At 57.0% G+C, this 19960-nt stretch overlaps 1 protein-coding gene across 7 annotated transcripts in view; it reads right to left on the bottom strand.

Moving 5' to 3' along the window:
- MGLL (monoglyceride lipase) overlaps positions 1-19960 on the bottom strand; it is a 277335-nt gene that overhangs the window by 57933 nt on the left and 199442 nt on the right. For all 7 annotated transcript variants that reach the window (XM_079933168.1, XM_079933169.1, XM_079933170.1 and 4 more), the window contains one exon: positions 9932-10038. In XM_079933168.1, the coding sequence (XP_079789294.1) occupies positions 9932-10038 (107 nt within the window). The remainder of the gene's footprint in view (positions 1-9931; positions 10039-19960) is intronic.

The following is a 19960-nucleotide window of genomic DNA, read 5'->3' as shown; positions in this document are numbered from 1 at the left end:
AATTTCTTTCGGTGGCTCCTCTTCCTGGTTCATCTGCAGCCAGTTATTTCTAATGTTAACGTACTGAAGGGCAGCGGCAGCTTCCAAGCCTGGGAGACGTGTGGGGGACCTGGGTCCCGGCCCCAGCCTGCTGGTCAGGGTGGGATCCTGAACCCGCACCCACCGCGCCTGAATCGAGGAGCCGGGCCGTCCCTGCAGGCTTGCTGCGGCCTGCGGCTTTGTCGGGGGCCCAATGAGGACGGCAGCTGCAATCACCATTTCAGCTTCAGTCACGAGTCCGCGTGGAGGGCCCGCGCCACCCCTGCCGGGCTCCCCTGGGCCAGGCCTGCTCCCTCTCGGGCCTCCCGGGTGGCGACCGTGGGAGCTCCGCCTCCAGGCACCACCGCCAGCAACCCCACCTCACAAGGAAGGGGGGCCGCGGGTCGCGTCCCTGACCACACCACCTGCCTGGTGGTTTGAACCCAGGCGATCACCCCAGGTCCTGCCTCTCACCCTGGCCGCTCCCGGCCCCTGGTCTCACATGCGCTGGAAGAGACTGTGGGTCCCTAACACTGGGGACACCCGACTTGAACGTCTTCAGGAAAAGACTCAGTGTTTGCAGATGGGAAAAAATAATCCAAAGTAATTGTTACCTAAGCGGGTGCAGACTTTCAATTTAGAAGGCGTCTGGCACACGGTGGGGAGGAGCTGGCCTCATGGAGCGCGATGCAGGGCACGGGCTGGCGCGCTCGGGGGTCGCCAGGGCTGCCAGCACATGAACCCAGCAGCCAGGGAGCAGCTGCCTGGGAAGAAAAGGCCCAGAGCGCACATCTCCAAAGCTCGTTTTTAAGACGCCCGTGACCAAGGGTGTCATAAATTGACAGCTAAAGGCACCACCCTCCCGGGCCGCCTGGCCAGCAGCCCGTCCACGGCTGTAGGCTCTGAAGGGTCAAGGACAGCTCTGACTCAGCCTGGAACGGGAGGCTCCGGACACTGAAGGCCACGAGGCCCCCTCCTTCCTGCCCAAACCAGGCGGGGACCTCTGCTGTCCAAGCACAAGGGCCCCGGACATGTCCTGCTGCTGACCCGGTGCAGGCCCGGGCTGGTGTCCATTTCCTGCTCTGCTCTGACCTCTGCGCCCATGACCCTGCCCTCCGTGGGGTCTCCTCCAGCATCCTCCTTCCCCCGACCCTGTCTCTCCCCATCTCGCTTCCCCCAAGGATGGGCCCCGACTGGAGAGAGGAGGGCAGTGACCTCAGGGGGCCACTCAGCTTCCTTATTTCCCAGTCATGACACCTCCCCTCAGGGAGTGACCAGGAGAAAAAGTCCCGCCTCCAAAGCTGGAGGAGCTAAGAGGCCAACGCGTGGACAGACAGCCGAAAAGGCACCGTGAAGAAGAACTTCCTCTGCTGGAAGTTGCTGCAGGAGCACTGAGGGGACCCGGCGCAGGGACACCTGGCGGGACGGTGGGCAGTGGCAGGCCCGCAGCTGGTGCTGGAGGTGGCCGGGCCGCCGGGTAGGCTGCAGCCGTGGGCACACGCTGGTCCAGCGCCCACACAAAGCAGTACGTTAGGAGGTGGCTGACGCTACCCAGGCCTCCAAATTCCCTTGGCCACGTGGGCAGCACCAAGCTGCTTGACGGTGGTTGTAGAGACCCAGGAGCTGATCCGTTTGAAGCAGCCAAGCCCTGCTCGGCACCCTGGTCCAGGCCATCCGTGAGGCTCTGGCAGCAGCAGGTTCCCTTCCTCCCGAGCAGCTGATGGTCCCCAAGCCCCAGGCTTTGGTCACCCAGCCCAATCGTGGCTTCTCTTCTCAACCGTCCGCATCCTGGATGGTGCAGGGAACCCGCATGCCCTTCCTACTACGTGACCTGGCCTCTGCCTCCCCAAAGCTTGGGATGTTCACCTTTAATGCAGGAGGACACGCCTCTGACTCGTGGTGCCTAGCTCGTGACGGGGAAGCCCGTGACCGCGTCCTGCCCAGGCCTCTGTGCCTCTGCACCTCTGCCTGGATGGAGTCCCAGCTGTCATTCAAGTCTCAGCTCACCTGGAGCCATTTCTGCAGGGACCGTCCCCCTGCCCTGGCTGTCTCGTTCTTCCCTGCTTCCCTTACCCTAGTGACCTGCACTTGAGGGGGTGGGGCCGGTGTGGGTGTCGGGTGTCCAGTCCCCACACGGGGCCAGGCCCTCTGCATGCACTACCTCACTTGGTCCGTTCACTGACCCTATGGGGTAGGTAGAGACTTTGATCCTTCTCTTGCTGTAGATGAGAACACTGAGGTTCAGGGAGCTTGGCTAATTTGTCCAGAGTCACACAGGAAGTAAGTGGTTGAACTGACTTGAACTCAAGTCTTGCAGATACCAAGGTACATGTTTTGCTCTACGTTCAAATATAACCTACATATACGTTAAAATGAGGTCCATCTTCTCTCAGTTCCTGACCTGTGGACAGAGAATCCATGGTGCTGAGAAGAACTCCCTTCCCTAGAATTATCCACTTTTCCTTTTTAGCACAGCACCACATGTAGGTAATTCGACTGTTCTCCTCCAACACATGACACACCTGAACACTCCAGAAACTGCTTCCTCCAGAGACGGAGAGTGGAGACTGTTTTCTCCTTACCAGAAAGCCTCAAATATTTCCACCTCGGGGTCAGGTGAGTAGTTTTGCGTGAACAAACACTCCCTTGGAGGAAATTCCTTTAGAAAGGTAACAGGGGTACTTCCTGCCCTGAGACAAGAAAAGACGGCACTGGGCTTCCAGAAGCATCCATGTGGCTCTCAAAGCCCCTCACGCTGAGCCTGATGCAGGATTCAGACCAAAACTTGCCTCTAACCCTCAAAAGGGCTGCATGTTTTTGTCACCTGCTTCACGTGTGAATAGATCAGGGCACCTTCCCCAGCAATCACTGTCTAAATGTCTTTATTTTTATTCATTGTTTTTAAAAAAATTTTTTTGATGTGGACCATTTTTAAAGGCTTTATTGAATTTATTACAATATTGCTTCTATCTTGTTTTGGTTTTTTGGCCGTGAGGCATGTGGGATCTTAGCTCCCTGAACAGGGATCGAACCCGCACTCGTGGCACTGGAATGCGAAGTCTTAACCACTGGACCGCCAGGGAAGTCCCCTAAACGTCTTTAAAAATGGAATCAGTAGTGGGTAAAGAACGGACACGATAAACGGATGCCCCCAGATGGTGATAAAGAGGGTGCTCGGTGACAGGGACATCCCTATAGAGGTCCCGTCGAGGGTGACGTGGAGTTCGGCTTAAATAAAATGGGGAGTGTGAGCCCCTTGCTTCAGAGGAGATGGGAAGCACGCCCCTAGTCTGCAGGGAGAGGGACGAGGTCCTCTTCTTGAAGACTGCGTCTGGGGACACAGAGAGCAGGGGTCTGGGGGTGGGCGGGGGGCAGCGCCGATATCTACTGATATTGATATGCACCCGGCAGCTCTACATCATGTTTCCTCACCAGGCAGATGCTCTGACTCAGTCACAGGTGGGGAAACGGAGTCTCGGGGAGGCTTAGTGCCCTGTCCAAGGTCACCGGAGTCGTGTACTCTGAAGCCTCTCCCCATGCTCACCCTCCAGGGAAGACCCGTCCCCCTTTACCCCCAGGGACACTTCCACCAGAGGCCCAGGGTACCTGCCGCCTTCCCTGCCCTGGGAGGCTCTGGAGGTAGGTACCCGGGTCTGTGTCATTTCTGCAGCCCACGCCCAGCACAGACTGCACAAGGGAGGTCCCCGGGCTGTATCTGCTGCAGGACAGGCCCAGTCTGCTGACTGCAGATATTCCACTTCCAAGTTTAACGACACTGACGCTGCACTTTTTTTTTTTTTTTGGCTGCACCACATGGCATGCAGGATCTTAGTTCCCCGACCACGCAGTGGAAGCGCGGAGTCCTAACCATTGGACCGCCAGGGAATTCCCGACACTGCACCTTATTTAAAGTAAGTTCTACCCAAGAAACACCTGTGGTGACCCTGGCCCACTTCTTGGAACCTGCCCAATTGAAGCTGAAAATCCGGGGGTGGGCCCAGCCGTCTGGGTTTCCACCAGCCTTCCCGGGACCCTGGCTTCCCCCAGGTGTGAACCCCATCTCTCTCACTTTGTCTCAGCCACAGGTAACTTCACTGTTGTTAGTATTATCGTCATCATCACCTTCATTTTACAGATGAGCGAACGGAGGCTCACGAAGGTTTTTGCTTTACGCGAGAAAGAGTCAATCCCAAACAATCCCATGTCAGAGACGGATATCCAAGCTGGCAGGTCTGGGGATGTGTAACGTGAATACAGAAGGGCAAGGAGGAGGGACCACGAAGGCCTGGAAGGGACCCAGAGGCGGCCGGGGCCTGCCTTCTGCGTCTGCCGCCTGCACCCACTGCGGGTGGGGCCCCGTGCCATCCATTTCACTCTCATGTTTACTACAGCAAGAAAATGTACACAGTTTTCAAACACTGGAAACAGAACATATGAGTGTAACTGACAGCAATTATAGACTAGATCCCTCAAGGGGCCTTGACTCAAAACTCTCCCTGTGTGGAAAACACACAGGTAGCTTCTTCTCCCCTGAATTTCCTGAATACTCTTCTTCTGACTGGGCAGGGCTCCCACCAAAGAGAGTCAGGCTTAACTGCCGCCCACAGACACTCCCCCAGAGCTTCCTCTTCTCACATACACCCCAGCCCTGTCTGAGTTTTTTTAAAAAGTTAAAAAATAAATAAGACACATACAAACTGCCTTTAACACTTTCCCTCAAATATTTGCAGGTAATTAACTCACTGTTAATCAGTGAGGAATGGTTCTTTGATACTCCGTAAATAAAGAGAGGGCAACTCGGGCCCCACCAATGTAACTCTGAATGCACCACGGTACAGAGTCAGGAGGCTGCTCATGGGAAGGGCCTGGAGCTGCTGTGCTGGAGACGGAAGGGCTCCCGCCGCCCACGTCCTCCCAACACTCCCGCCCCAGCGGCAGGTGGGACTGGAGGCTGCCCGCCTCTCCGGCCCCTCTCCCCTGCTCATACCACTGCTCCAAGGGGTTTCCAGTGAGTCACCGTGAGCAGCTGGTGACCAGGGACGGCGTGAACGAGAGGCCGGGCTTCCTCGGTGCTGTATTTCGAACAGCACAGAAACTCCCACCCCTGGTTCTCCACCTGCTCAGACCTCGCGGAAGCTCCCCCAACTCTGCCTGCCGCCCCCTCCCTCGCTGGCCCTGCCCTGGATCCCATCTCGCCGGGGGTTACTCCTTGCTTAGCGTCCTTCCCGAGCGTCCACAGGGTCTCACCACAGAGCCCTGAGCTTCGCAGGCCAGGGGCTGGCTCCCCCTCCGTTCCTGGGGCTAGACTCCAGGATCCAGCTAAACCCTCGGGCCGGGAGTCCCATCTGAACAGGACGTAAGCATGTGATCCCATGCATCTGAGTTTTGCCAGTACCGTACGGCCTCCTCTGCCTGGAACGGTGGTTCTCAACCTCAGCTACTCGTTAGACTCACCTGGGGGATTTCAAAGGTCTTGACACCACGGCCACACCAAAGTCCCGAGAGATCAGAGTCTCTGTGGAGTGAGGGGCCCCAGCATCGGTGTTTTTCAAGAACCCCACCGCAGTGTTTCGGGGGCCTCCCCGGAGAGGACCATGGCTCTCAGCTATGGGCCCCTCCTCTACACCCTTTCTTCTCCCCTCAGGCTCCTCTACTCAGCCGACAAGACCCAGAACCTCGCCAACCTGCCAGGCTTTGGGAAGCCGTGTGCCGCTGGGTGGCCAAGCCCGCCTCGAGCACCTGCGTTATAGGCCTCGAGGCTCCTCTGCCCCAGCTCCAGTCGACAGCAGCCCTGCCCCAGCCTTAGCCACCAGACCGAGTCCTGGTCCCTCTGCTGGGTCCTCTCCACCCTGCTGACACTGACACTTTCATGTGAGTGTTTGCTGATATTCACAGCATCTCTGGTCTGATCTATGCCGGGTCATACACTCCTTCGTTCATTCAGCAAACACTGGTGATGCCTCTACTCTCTGCTCAGGCCTGGGCTGCACAGCAAGGAGAAGGCTGTGGGGCTGAGGGAGAAGCGAGCACAGGACACCGTAAGTCAGTTTCAGTTTCCGTTGCCTCCAACCAAAGGAAGAGGTACCCCTCAGGGTACAAGTACTAGGACAAAGCTGAGCGCTTCACGGGGCTGCTTAAGGGGGCTGGGGGGACAGGTCCCTCGGCCATCAGGATGCCAGTGCCTATGTCCGTGCATTGCTCCTTGTACAGGACCTGACCCAAGCTTAATGCACGATTAGCAACCTTCACCGCTACATACTTATGATCCTAATAATAACCTTCACATCTAAACCTTCTGAAAGCACACAGAAAGGTGACACCGTGAGCTAAACATAACTCAGAAAATATATAAAGCAGAAACGATGAGAAACGCTCTCTTAAAGAACACGCCTGGAAGCACGGCTGTCAGAGGAGACGGTGCTTTAGCGTCCATCCTGGGTGCCTTTCCTAGCAACCAGGCCCTGTTTTGCCCGAACCAGCAAACACGCAGCAAACAAGTTAGATCTCCTGCCTCCCTTGCAGCTGGGCTTGGCCGTGTGATGCTGTCCTGGAACCTGCGGTGTAGCTGCAACACGACGGGGAGCTCTGTACTGCCTCCTGCTGAGCCCGGGAGCGGGAGCCGGTACCCGTGGGCATGAAAGCCATGCAGTGAGAACAGCTGAGCAAAGCTACAGAGGGAGCCTTGGGCGTGGATGGCACAGTGGTGTCCCGAAGCCGCCTCGGCCTTCTCATGTCACGGGAGAAAAATAAACCTTTGTTTGTTAAGCTAGCGAGGTCAGGGGTCTGATGCAGTCAAACAGCCCCTGACCGGTACGTGTGCTCTGGTGGACAAGGAGAGCCTCAGACCCTCACCTCTGACTAACTGTTATGAGGGGTAGGAAATAACGCACGAAAAGGGCCTTGGTCAGAGCCTGGCATGCAGGTGGCACTCAGTAAAGGGCAGGAATATAATTCTCATTTCTGGCAAAGCCCTGCAGGCCCAGGAGGCCATCCTGTAAAATTCAAAGGTCAAATAGAAAACAAAGGGGCTTCCCTGGTGGCGCAGTGGTTGAGAGTCCACCTGTCGATGCAGGGGACATGGGTTCGTGCCCCGGTCCGGGAAGATCCCACATGCCGCAGAGCGGCTGGGCCCGTGAGCCATGGCTGCTGAGCCTGCGCGTCCGGAGCCTGTGCTCCGCAATGGGAGAGGCCACAGCAGTGAGGAGAGGCCCACGTACCGGAAAAAAAAAAAAATAATAGAAAACAAAGGTAAGCGGGATGCTAATAGAGCACCTTGCTGTGCACACCAGGCTGCCAGCCAGACCACCCAACCCAGCGTCTCCAGGTTTCTTACTGGAGCACAGCTGAGCAAGGAGATTTAACTTAAAATCAAGTTAGCATAGGATTTGTAGAAACCCGTGTTTCTACAAATTGTGTTATAGAAACCAGCCACGAAACCGCCCTTGGTATCTGTTTACTTTGTGAAGCACTTTCCATCTATCCTTCAGCCGATCTTCACCGCAGCCTCTGCAGCCGGGCAGGGGACCCAAGAACCCAGCACCCCGGCTCCCAGCCTCGGTGTCCCCGTTGGGGCTGGAGGGGGTCTAGGAGCTGGCAGAGTGAAGGGGAAGAGGCACCACCCTCCCCTGGGCCCCCGTATGCCTTACTTTATTCTATCACTGCACTGTCTGGCCCGTTTGGTAGATGAAAAAACTAAGGCTCAGAATGGTTAGGCGTCTAAGGCCCACGGCTGGAATTGCAGTCCAGTAGACACCTGGCCCCAGGTGTGTCTGCGTCGCGGCCCTTCTGTCATCTGGGGGGCAGGTCCCCCCGGAAGCACAGGAGTGCAGATGACAACCGACAGCAGGACTGGAAACGGGGAGGTTTAGGCCAGCCTGGCACTGGCGAGGCCCTGGGGCCTTGAGAGGTGTTTTTGCTCTGTGTTTTTAATCTTTGTATCCCTCCAATTGGCCCCATAAATGCCCTGACATCTTCCCCACAGAGGTTTTATTTAAATTTAAAAGCTATGCGGGAAAGAATGAAGCACCTCTCTGCAGGCTTCATGCCTGTGTGAACACCAAGTCGTGTGCGGTGTGATAAAGGGAGGCTGGGCTGCAGAACCAGCAGGCCTGGGCTCAAGCCCCTCCGCGCCCCCCGCTCCCCTCCACACCTCTGCGAGAAGCCACCAGGCACAGGGCGTAACCACCAGTGTCTGCTTCCCCAACCGGCACAAGACCCCACAAAGGCAGCCCAGCACCTGCTTTCTCCCACTAAGGAAGCCACAGCCACACTCATCTCTAGACAACCAAAGTCACACTGGGTTCATTTCTTGAATAAAACACCTCCCACAGGCACTTGCCAGAGAGATTTCCCATGAGTCACTGGAAGAAACTGATCAATCAAGGAACTTAAAACAGGTGAACGCAAACAACCAGCTTTGAGCTATATTCAGACTGTCACAGAGAGCCAGGCCTCAGATCTGGATGGTAATTTGGAAACACCAAAAGGCAGGCTGTTTCTTTTCTCTCTTTAGTCTAAAAAAGAAGGCTTTTCATATTGTTTTTCAAACTTCTACGGCCAGACAACATAAATAAGGCACGACAGTTACTCCCCCCCCACAGATTTGGCCAAAGGCAGCTGATAAGAGGGTAGTTGACCTCAAGATTAAAAGCAGGTAACTTAAAATTCCGTTGGAGGTGTTTCGTGTTTGCATAGTACAACATTCTTTTCTTTCAGAATGCCCCCATGTTGTTCAGCTCACTTCACCAAACGTTAACAGAGACAAATGCGATAGGAAAAAAGTCGTTCCTATCATGGGCCTTACAGTGTAGAAGGTGTCAAAGTAAATAATGACAGTCCCACAGTGAAAATCAGGATAATCCTCGAATATTCTCTCTCAAACAGTCTCACAAATATCACTGGGACTGTTTGCAAAGCACTACAGAACATTATGACCATAGTAAGAAAGAATTTAGCCAACATTCTCAGTTATGAGGACCCTTGCACAAATCTGGCTGAAAAAGGGCTCTTGGTAGACCAAACTGCAGTTCCTTATATATAAAACGCCCCAGGCAAGCTTTCCCTCCTGTCGCAAGGACTCCCAGGCCTGTCACTTCGCCCCCGCCCCTCTTTTCACTTAATTATTTCCCTATCAGATAAAACGGAAGCAACGTTTCTGGATGTGGGCCAGGACGATAGCTTTCTACATTGAAGCGGTGAGAAATCACCATGGTCCGTCACAAGGAACTCTTCATTCTTCAGACTGTTAGACAAAGAAAGATCTCGACTGGGAGCCTTCCCAGCCACAGAGAAGGTCACCCAAACGATTAAGGAACTACATACTGATTCAGGCAACAAATTCTGATGGTTACTATGGATTTTGTTACGGATGAAGAATCAAAGACTTGGCCTGGGGACGTGTGTGTACATGTGTGCGTGCATCTGTATGTGCTTGTGAATGTGCCCGTGTTTGGGGTTTTCTCATGACCACACGGCCCTTGAGACCCTTACTGTTCTGGTCTGAATGCTTTGGAAGCATCCTGAGGCCGCGCTGGGCTGTGTACGGCACTCGCGCTGAGAGCATGGCATTGTCTGAAGTCCTGTGGGGGAAACCAGGGCCCGTTCTGTGCAGAGAGCGCTTTATAAACGTGAGAGAGGGTGACTTGGCCTGCGGCAAGTTCTTACACAAACACATCCCGACTTTGGGGCTTTTCAGTGGAGGTTTCTAATCAGCCTGCATTCAATCCCACACTCAACAGAAACTGCTGGTCAGACACATTTTTTGTTTACATAACTGCACATTTTTTACTTACAAACATCCCGTGGAGAACGTCTTTTCCCAGTTTCAGTGCATGAATCAGAAGTGGAAAACTGAGGAGGAGGGAGGACTGGAAGGGGGCGCCCCGGAGCGGGGGCTCAGCCCCGGGCTACTCACCATGGTCGTGGGCGAACACCAGCAGCTCCAGCCCCACCAGCATCCGAGCCAGCTCGTCGTAGCGGCCACAGTGCTCCCCCGCTCCGTGGGACACAAAGACCAGGGCCCTGCAGGGATGAGAGACGGCTGTTAGGAAGGTGCAGGCCATGGAGGCCGTGTCCAGGGCGGGGCAGGGCTCCGGCAACATCAGCGGAGAGTCAAACACTAAATCACGGGTCTAAGTGAGAGGGCACGCCGTTAAAACATGGGCTCCAGGGTCACCCAGAACGGAGCCGGTTCCTATAGAACAGTCACCACAACAGTGTCTCCAGCCGGGGCTGAGGGAGTCCCGGGAGCTCACTTCTGCAGGTGCTGGCGTATGGCGGGCCCTCCATCGGCCCCACCCAAGGGGCCAGACCTGAGCCAATCAGGGCACCAGGGTCGCAGCCGCAGTCACTGGCTCAAGTGGCTCCAGCCAAGTGAATGGGTCCAGGAGGAGCCGACTCTAGAGGACAGGTCAACCCAAGAGAGGAGAGGCACGTAGGGGGAACCCAGTCCTAACGGTGTTGTCTGGGCCCTGAACCCAGCCAGACCTGAAGCCAGCACACTCCCAGCCCTGCTCCTGGCTGTGCCGTGCAGGCACTGGGTTTTCTGTCACTTGTGCCGACAGACAGCTCTTCCCACTGTCGTGCGGATTTGCCCTCAGCTGCTGGAGTTTGTGCTCCGTGTGCACCTTTTCTCCCCTTCCCCCCTTTGCCCACCTGGCTCCCTCCTCCCTCCCTTCCAGGCCCCGCTCAGGGCCCCTCCTCTGAGGGAGATTCCACAGCTTCCTCTGGGCTCCACACCCTCTTCCCAGCAGGGGCCAAGCGGCTTGCTGCCCTCCCCGCTGGCTGTAACCTCCTTGAGGACACACTGACTCACTCTCTCTCTCCCTCTCTCCCTCTCGCTGCCTCTTTGTGGCTGGCACGGTTTTGAGCTACAGCTGGCACTCTGCAAATGCGGTTTGAATGAATGAAGGAAGGAAGGAAGGAAGGAAGAGGCTGTGACGTTCTGAAATAAACACGGTATCTCGCACCCAAGATCTGTGCGGTGGAAGCCTCAGGCCTGGAAGCAGAGCCTGGCTGGGCGCCCAGTCCCCCAGCCGCCGAAAGCCTTCCATGTGGTGAGCCCACCTGCGGACACAGACAGCAGCCCCCATCACACCGCGGCTCACCCCAGAGTGACCCAGCAGTGGAGGGTTACAGGAGGGCACTCAGATTCTTGAATATACAACTGCCCAGTCTAGTACTCAGCATGCAGCCCAGGGAGGCTAGAGTCCCCTTCAGGCGAGGGAGGAACTCCTGTGAGCCACGCCCATAAAGACGAGGGAGGGCGGAGGGAGAGGGGGCAGGAGGGGGAGGACAGCAGCTGCCCTTTCACGGAGCATTCACCATGTGACAGTTCCTCCGCTAAGTCCACATACAGGTTTCTAACCCTCATAATCATCCTACCCTTACCTTCTTTACAGCTGAGAGTGAAAACCAGAGGTCACACAAGCAGGTAAAATGTAGAGCAGAGCATGTCACCACCTGGCTTCCAGGTCTCCAGCGGGCAACCAGCAGGCCCAGAGTACAGGTCGCCCTGTCCCTTCCTGTCTCACCACTCCTCGGCCCCTTCCCGCTCACCGCCCGTCCTCGCGAGGAGCTTCCGGCCATTCTTCAGCAGCACCAGCTCCTCCCACCTCAGGGTCTTTGGCGCGTCTCCCCGGAGCATCCTCCCCCAGACCTCCCATGGCTGCTCCTCGTGCCTGGGACTCATGGAAGACGTCTCCTGGAGCGGCCTCTGTCCCTCTGACCTTTCTGACCTACACTGGGCCCTCACTGCACATCACAGTTGGCCCTTGTTCGCACTGGGCCCTCATTGCACATCACAGTTTGCCCTTGTTTATACTGGGCCCTCACTGCACGTCACACTTTGCCCTCGTTTGCACTGGGTCCTCATTGCACCTCACACTTTGCCCTTGTTTACACTGGGCCCTCACTACACATCACAGTTTGTCCTTGTTTACACTGGGCCCACACTGCACGTCACAGTTTGCCACTGCTTTGCTATTCACTTGCTCACTCGGTTCCTGGCTCTCTCCTCCACTTCGAGGTCAGCTCAAGAGGCCAGAAGCCTTGTCCACCTTGCTGCCCCAGCCTAGTGGCACTGGCACATACGTGGTGAGCGAGCAGACTCCTGGGTTCTCTCTGCAGCTCCCGCATTTTATTCTCTGAGCAGCACACAAAGCCCCAGCACTAACCTCAGTTTCCTTCTGCATCTGTCCTCCCTGCCCTTTTCCTAAAATACAGCAGACATCTCACACCCTCTTCACTGCTCCACGGAATGTCCAGCCACCTCTGCTTGATCAGACGTCAATCTGGGCAGATTACACCTGCCCACCTGACACTTCCGGGGTCGGCTGATGGGATGTCCCTCAGCTACCCAGAGCCTGGCTGGAACCTCTAAAGAGCCATCATCTGCCGTCGGCACGAGGGGCTGTGCTCCCAGAAGGGGCAGCTCAAGCACTTTAACATCCTTGGGGAACGTGGCAGCTGCTGGATTAATTCAGCCCACAGCTAACGCGGACAGACAAGCCGGGTCACGTGACAGCCAGCCAGCCTCTCCCTGCGGCCAGGATCCACTGGGTGGAGGAGGACTTCAGGGTCTCAGTTTGCATCCACAGGAGTGGCACACGGCATCACTGCCACCATGCCTGGAACTGTCTGTTAACAGAGCCCAGCCTGGACACAACGTGTGGGAGAACGGGTGCTCTTACTGTACAGGAACAACTTCTCCCCCAGCGGTTCTCAACTCGGGCCACACCTGAAATCACCTGCAGAGCCTTCCAAAGTGCCAAGGCTGTGTCCCACCCCCGGAAGCTGCTCTGGTTAACTGGTCTGGGCGGGAGAGTGCCCCAGAGGTTCCGCTGTGTGGCCGAGGCAGAGAAGCACCTCTCACCACGTGCAGTGCGGCCAACGATGCTGCTCAGACGCCACGTGGGATCCCCAGTGGCGAGAAAGCAGCCCTTCTGGCATGGAGACTATTGGGGCCACTTGTCTCCTGGAGGGACATGCTGGGTAAACCACAGGCTTACCTGGATCGCTGTAGAGGCTTCTGAGGCATGCTGCCGCCACACACACACACACACACACACACACACACGCACACACACACACGCACACACACCCCCGCACAGATGGGCAGCACCTGCACGCTCGCCTCCCCCAGACCCAGGCCAGGCTTCTCCACGGACACGCCCTCCGGCACTGGCCTCGACTGGTCCTAAGCTGCTGCTGCCATTAAGTGGGGTCCCCTTAGTTGCTAGTTTCAGCTCTCACCTGGACCCCAATTCCGAAACATCAGTCTGCCCTCCTGCTCCCCACACTTCCCTGCTCCCTGGACCTGAGCCTTTATTTTGTAGAATGCGTCTAGCAAAGTGAAGATCCAGTCACATGAGACTTCTCGCTGCGTCAGAGAGAAGCTACAGGCCCCGTGGTCACGCCCTCATCTCCCTTCTCCCCTCGGCCGAGGGCTACCCTTCTTCCTAGCGCTCAGATAAGCAGATCGGGGTGCACTGCTAAATGTTTAATAACCGTAGGGAGTGGTCCTCATTTGTAGGGTTTGCCAGTTTCCACGGTGTAAATGCTCTCAGCACAGCGGATTTCAAGTTATTAACGTGACACCACTGGACACGGTGCTGGGGAGAGGTGTACACAGTCGACTCCCGAGAGCCAGGCAGGTGGGCGCCGGCACGGAACCCCTGCGCCAACCGAGGCCTCTCTGGGGACCCCTCTTTTCTGACTGTGCTTGGACTGTCGCTTGGGTCTCAGGCCTTTTCTGACCACCTCAGGTGAAGGGTCCCTTCGGCACGCGACACCGTCTGAATCACTGGTCCACGGCCACGCCTTGCTTTGCCTCCCCGACCCCTGGCCGGCACGTACTCTCCAGAGCAGAGGTCTCACTGATCTCATTTATGCCCAAGTTCTCAGCTGAGGAACATGCCGGCACACACAGGAGCTTAGGAAGGATGTGCTGACAGGCTGCAAGACCCCTGGAGCCTGGATCCCTCTGCCCACCGCACCCCACAGGCTCAGACCTCATGCCCGGGGTGTCCCTCTGCCTCGCCCCACCCACCCGTCAGGAGACCTTCCTGCCTCCCCCACCCCCAGGCCTGCTGCACGTGGAGCCCCTGCTCACTGTCCCGTCCTGCGATCTAAACCTGAGGCCGGGCCCCAGCCCCTCCCAGGTCCCCACCTCGCTGCCACGGGAACATCCAGCCATTTCCCGAGCTGCGTGTTTACGCTGTGTCTCTGGGGAAAAGGGAACCCCCCCAGCACATTCACCACTGCGTGCTGGCCGTCACTTGGCACTGCTCCTTTGGGGTTTCACGAAACCCCGTGATTACACTTCAGCTCTGGGAAACAGCACTGTGGAACCAGCACGCCAAGTAAATAAACACCAGCCTCACTCAAGGCTGTGAACAGGGAGCAACGTCTGAAGCCAGGACAACTTGGTTTGATTCCCGGCATTGCCGCTCGTGACCCCGGGCAAGGCCCCTAGCCACTCACGGGATGGCAGCAACGGCAGTCCTTTGACTGAGATCACCCAGAAATACTGACTCAAGGCTTAACCACGTGCCAGGCCCCAGGGACATGAGACGGACGAACAGCACTGCCCCTGCCCTCACACAGCTGACAGTCCAGTAGGAAAGACAGGCCTCAGCAGAGAACACACGTGTCAGCGTGTGCTGTGAGAAGCACCGTGAACACACAGGGGGGCTGCAGGGAGCCTGATCCGCCCTGGAGGGAGCGGCCGGGAAGGCAGGCCGAGAGAGAGACAGGCGTGGTGGGAATGAGAGCTGTCCTTTGCAGGGTCCTGCCCACCCCAGGTCCAGAGAGAAGGCCTCCCATGTGGACGTTGCTGCGAAGAGCCGGGGGTTCTGCATGCAGAGGGTGGGACCGAGCAGGGCAGTGACCCGATCTGACTTCCTGAAGCCCCCGGAGCTGCTGTGGACAACAGAGCAGGGAGGCAGGGGATGACGTCTGCCGAGGAACCCGCGTGGCCAGGCCCCCAGCAGGTGCCAGGGAAGGCAATCCCCTCCCTCCTTCCTCCCCTCGTGTTTGCATCCCCGACAAAGGACGGCAGCGGAACGTCGGCGAGGCCGTTTATGCAGACAAGGCAATACCCGCAGCGGCGGCAACGAGGCTCCAGAAGACGCTGGCGAGGATCTTCTTCCTGGAACTTCTTCCCGGCTGCGGCCAGCCGGGAGCCAGTTGCTCCCATTCCGGGAGAGGGCGACTGTCGGCCCCGGGAGCAGATGGCCTGCCTGGCATCCAGCCTGGGAGGCGGGGCAGCTCCCAGTAAAGCACGTGCCGCCCCTGAGATGAGCACGCTGCGGAGCTCCTCGGCATTTACAAGCCAGCCGCTCTACCTGTGCCTGGGTTTGACAAAGCGGAACTCGCCCTCCATCAAATAACCGATTCTCTTTATTCCTCTGCTTGTTCATTGTTTAAGTGACTGACCTCTCTGGGGCTCAGTTTTCTCAGCTGTAAAAGGGGGACAATCCTAAAACCACTGACCACAGAGGAATCACAAGGTAAACAAGAAAACAGGTGTGGAAGGCTCTGGGTCCTGCCTGGCACTGTCCTCGGTGAGGATGTTTCTCCGACGGCACAGGGGGGTCCTACTTGCAGCCTGGAGGCCGGTTCACGCTGCAGCCCCCGTGAGCTGGCTCCTGCACCTCTGTGGGCCTCGGTTTCTCCACCTGTGAAACGGGGGCACTGGCGCCTCCTCGATGGGGTTGGAGATGAGATGAGAGAAGGTCTGTGGAAATACGCTGAGGGGCTCTGCAGCCCCTGTCATGGGCTCTGCCTCACTCACCCGCTGGACAGCGAGCCCATTCATGGACCCACACTGTGCAGAGGCCCCTGGAACGGTGGGCGGGAAACGGGCCAGCAGCCTCACGTGCTTCGAAGACAGAGACCGGTGCTGGGATGCAAAGGACTCATCCCCACCTATTTCCTACAGGACTTCGGCCTTGGCTGAGCCCTGCTCCCACCTCCGTCTGCACACCTGCAGGGTGGGCACACGGCCGTCAGGAGAACTAAGGGGACCAACGTACAACACTCGGCCTGGCCTGGCTGAAGGAGAAAACGTCAGCCTCCTTCCTGCTCACCCTTTTCCCAGACATGCTGACTCATCAAAGGAAGAACTGACTGTCCAGCTGAAGAGATGTTCTGCTCGTTTTATTATTTTATTTTATTAGGGGAAAAAACAAAAAAAACAAGGATTTCTTGGAGGAGATTTTTGGTCGGAGGGACACAGTAGATGTTTGCACCAGCAGGCAGCAGCTCAGGTGGGGTCACCTGACCCGGGAAGCGGCAGGCTTTGTGGGCACCAGCCCGCTGACCCTCATAACGTCCCCAATGCAGGGGGCGCGAGGGGCTCCTCCTGCCTCTTCAGGGGCTGCACTTGCTTATTTCCAAGGCGTCCCGCTCAGAAAACTAGATGGACACAGCAGCATCCACATCCACCACGCTCGTTACTGCCAAGGTTTATGACGTAAAAAAATTCCCCTGGGGCTTCCCTGGTGGCGCAGTGGTTGAGAATCCGCCTGCCAATGCAGGGGACACGGGTTCGAGCCCTGGTCCGGGAGGATCCCACATGCCACGGAGCAACTGAGCCTGTGCGCCACAACTACTGAAGCCCGTGTGCCTAGAGCCCGTGCTCCACAACAAGAGAAGCCACCCCAATGAGAAACCAGTGCTCTGCAGTGAAGAGTAGCCCCCGCTCACCGCAACTCGACCAGAGAAAGCCCGCGCGCAGCAACGAAGACCCAACGCAGCCTTAAAAAATACAAACAAAAAAACCCAGCGCATGTGTCACCAGGCCTGCGGGTGGGACTGTGAGGCTGGCTTGGACCCCTTCCCCATAACGAGAGCGGGAGCACGCCGGGCTCTGCAGAGTCCAAACCCAGCTGCCGGAGGACTTGGTTCCTCCTCCCTGGCAGGGCTCCCACAGCGTGAACAGTGTGCAGCAGAGACAAAAATAGAACAGAGCCAGTGAAGGGGGTCTAAAACTTCACAGAGGGAACTAGAAATAGACCTCTCGTTTGTAAAACAGATCGATAATGCCTATCTCCCGGGCCTTGTGAGGAATGATTGAGAGAATTTATGGAAAATAACCCAGCAGGACGCGGGGGGCAGTCAGGCGTTATGTAACAGCCAGTGCTGACAGCTGGTATTTACTTTGGCCAGATACGGGTCTAAGTGTGCTGGGCGCCAGCTCACTCAGGGCCCACAAAAACCCAGAGGTGGGCACCGCTAGACGCCCCATTTTACAGATGAGAAAAGTGGGGCCCCGAGAGGCTAAGCAGCTCTCCTGGGGTCACAGAGCTGTAAGTTTTGAACCTGCACGCTGGGCCACTGTGGGACCACACGATAAGGGGAAGACACCACGTGGCCACATCCAGATGTGCAGTCAGGTGGCGTCCCGAAGGCCCTCGCCCCGGGCAGTAGTGGGAGACTGCAGGATACCTACGCAAGGTCTGCTCTGAGTCGGTAACCCTGAGATGAGCGCAGCAGGCCCTTCGCTTCCCTGACTCACTGGACTTAGGAGCACGAAGCGGGGCTGAAGGCCATGAGTAACCCGTGGTGCTGCCTTCCCAGAGCCTCCAGAGTGGACGCCTGGGCTGCCCGCCTGCTGCCCGTGTGACTTCTCCTCCCGCCTGGGCCCCCACTCCCCACCCCCTTCCCTGCTGCTCTGATGTGAGCCTGGTCCTCCAGGCCGCTGGCTCCTGCCTTCCCCGCTGGAGAGCGTGGCCGGGTCCCCAGAGTGCACGTGTAAGGCGTGGCCGGCGAGCCCCTGTGAGGCCCTCTTCCGCTTCCTTTCGATGACGCGCATGCCCCCCACCCAATACCAAGACGCTCCCAGAAACAGAAGACAAGCTGAGCGGAGAGCACCGAGCTTCCCCACATCCCCGCGCTCTGAGCTGTACCCTTCACCACGAGCTTGTTTCCGCGTCGCCCGAAAGGCCAGATCTAGTGAGCTGAAGGCTCATCCTGCGCACCCACACGCCCTGCAGACAGAGCCGCCCGCCCCCCTTCCCCTCTGGGCTGTGTGCCCTCCTGGTTCAAAGCACCCTGCAGCCTCCAGGGTGACCACTGCGCAGCCAGAGCTAATGTCCACGCCCTGGTTACTCCACACAGTGGCGGCTGGTTATGTCTGTCTCTAGGCTGGAGGTGTCTTCTGCATCTCTTAGCTGTCCCAAGACACAGAAGCGGAGAAATTCTTATCTGCTGAGTGAGGTCGAGTCATCCTGCTGAATGAGCTCCCTGCTTACTGCGCCCCCAGGACACCATGCGGCCCGCTCACCCCAGCACTGAACTCCTGAGGCCAGGAGTTTTTCCCTCACTTTCACGGAGATTCTTCACGCTGCAACTGGTTCCACCTGCTGATGCTCCGTCCTCGCGGGAAGGAGGGGCCAGGGCCCTGTCCTTTCGAGTGCATTGTGCCTGGGGCCGCTCGGGGGGCCAAGTCCACACATCTCTCTATGGAGACCGACGGCTACGGACCTGGCTTTAAGAAACTCGTGCTAAATCAATCCATTCACTTTATCTTTATCTCACAGACCAGTAACGTTGCAGAAAAACATGGCTGTGCTCCACAAACGTCCTTCTGTAAGACCTGACGGGAAGGCCGCACAGAAAACCTAGAGTCACCAAAAAGGGGTGAGCTTTAAAAATCAGCTCTCCCTGAGCTCGGACCCCACCCCCGCCATCTGAGAAAGTCACTCGGGTAGGTACCCGTAAAAAGGGAAACGCAATCCCTGCCTCGCAGAGGTGTAAATGACGACGCCCTCAAGGTGCCTGCCCAGCGCGTGGCGCTTGGCTTCCTCTCCCTGCTCAGCCCACGGCGGCGCTGCGTGAGCCGGGCCACCTGGGAACTCACCAGGGTGCTTGCACGTGCAGCTCCTGCTCCACACAGCCATTCGGTTACCAGGCAGGTCACCTCCTGGTCTTCCACTCTGGGCATTCTACACATAAGCAGCCCCACCTGTGCCCAAAATGGACCTAAAGCCAACAGGAGGTCACGACTCGAGCCACTTGGACACGGGAGCAGGGCTGGACTGTCAGCCCACCCAAGGCTGCAGGACCTCTCCACGCCCCATGGCTGCCAGCCAGCCAGAAGTCTTCCCGGCTCCAACACGCTAACAAGAGTGGCTCCCACCAAAGAAATAAAGCAGCCGAGTGGAAGCAGGCGTGCAGCAGGACGACAGCCGCCCGGGGCCTTGGCTGGCTCAGCAGCTCTCACTGCAACCCACGCATGTCCACGGGAGGAAGGGCCTGCTTTGGCAGATTTGCACAACGGGGTGGTTTCAAAAACCCCACTTAGCCTAAATCCCCATATGCCGACGTTACTAAAACATTAAAAAACAGGTAATGTGTGTGTGTACGTCATAACATAGTTTGATTTTACAAATGATAAGAAGGGCTATTTTGAGTGCCTGTGTGCCCGGGGCTGGGCTCTGCACTCTGTGTGCACAACCGCATCCCCCAGGCTGGAAAAGCTCTGGATCTCCTGGAGCCTTCTCAGATTTCAGTCTATTCCCTCTCCGTAAGTGCCCATTCTTATTTTACAGAATGTTTTATAGCCAAGTCTTCCTGGATCCTGTTGGAAGTTATTGGAACGTTTCTAAATTTCTTGTAGCAAAGCTACCTGATAATACGTTTCCTCGAGTCCTCAGAAGGATGCCCTTCTGTGGAGCTGTAAAGTCTGGATTTCTGGTGATTTTCATCTTTTGCTCATCCTTTTTGAAAAAGGTCAAGATGTGCCCAGTATCAAGAACTGAGGGGCAATTGTGACGGTCCCGCCAAAACCTTTTAGTCCAGCTGAAGCAAAAGGGGCGGAACTACCCCTAGGGAGCCACCAAGGCTCACAGCAGGAGGAGTAACTAATGCTCCTGGTGAATCTATGAAGGGACAAAGGCCACCAAATCTCCACAAGTATAATATGAAAAAACGCACACAC

The sequence above is a fragment of the Stenella coeruleoalba genome (genome assembly GCF_951394435.1).
Source record: "Stenella coeruleoalba genome assembly, chromosome: 10".
Taxonomy (NCBI): Eukaryota; Metazoa; Chordata; class Mammalia; order Artiodactyla; family Delphinidae; genus Stenella; species Stenella coeruleoalba.
Note: the sequence above shows the minus strand (reverse complement) of the source record. Positions and strands in the feature narration are given on the sequence as shown.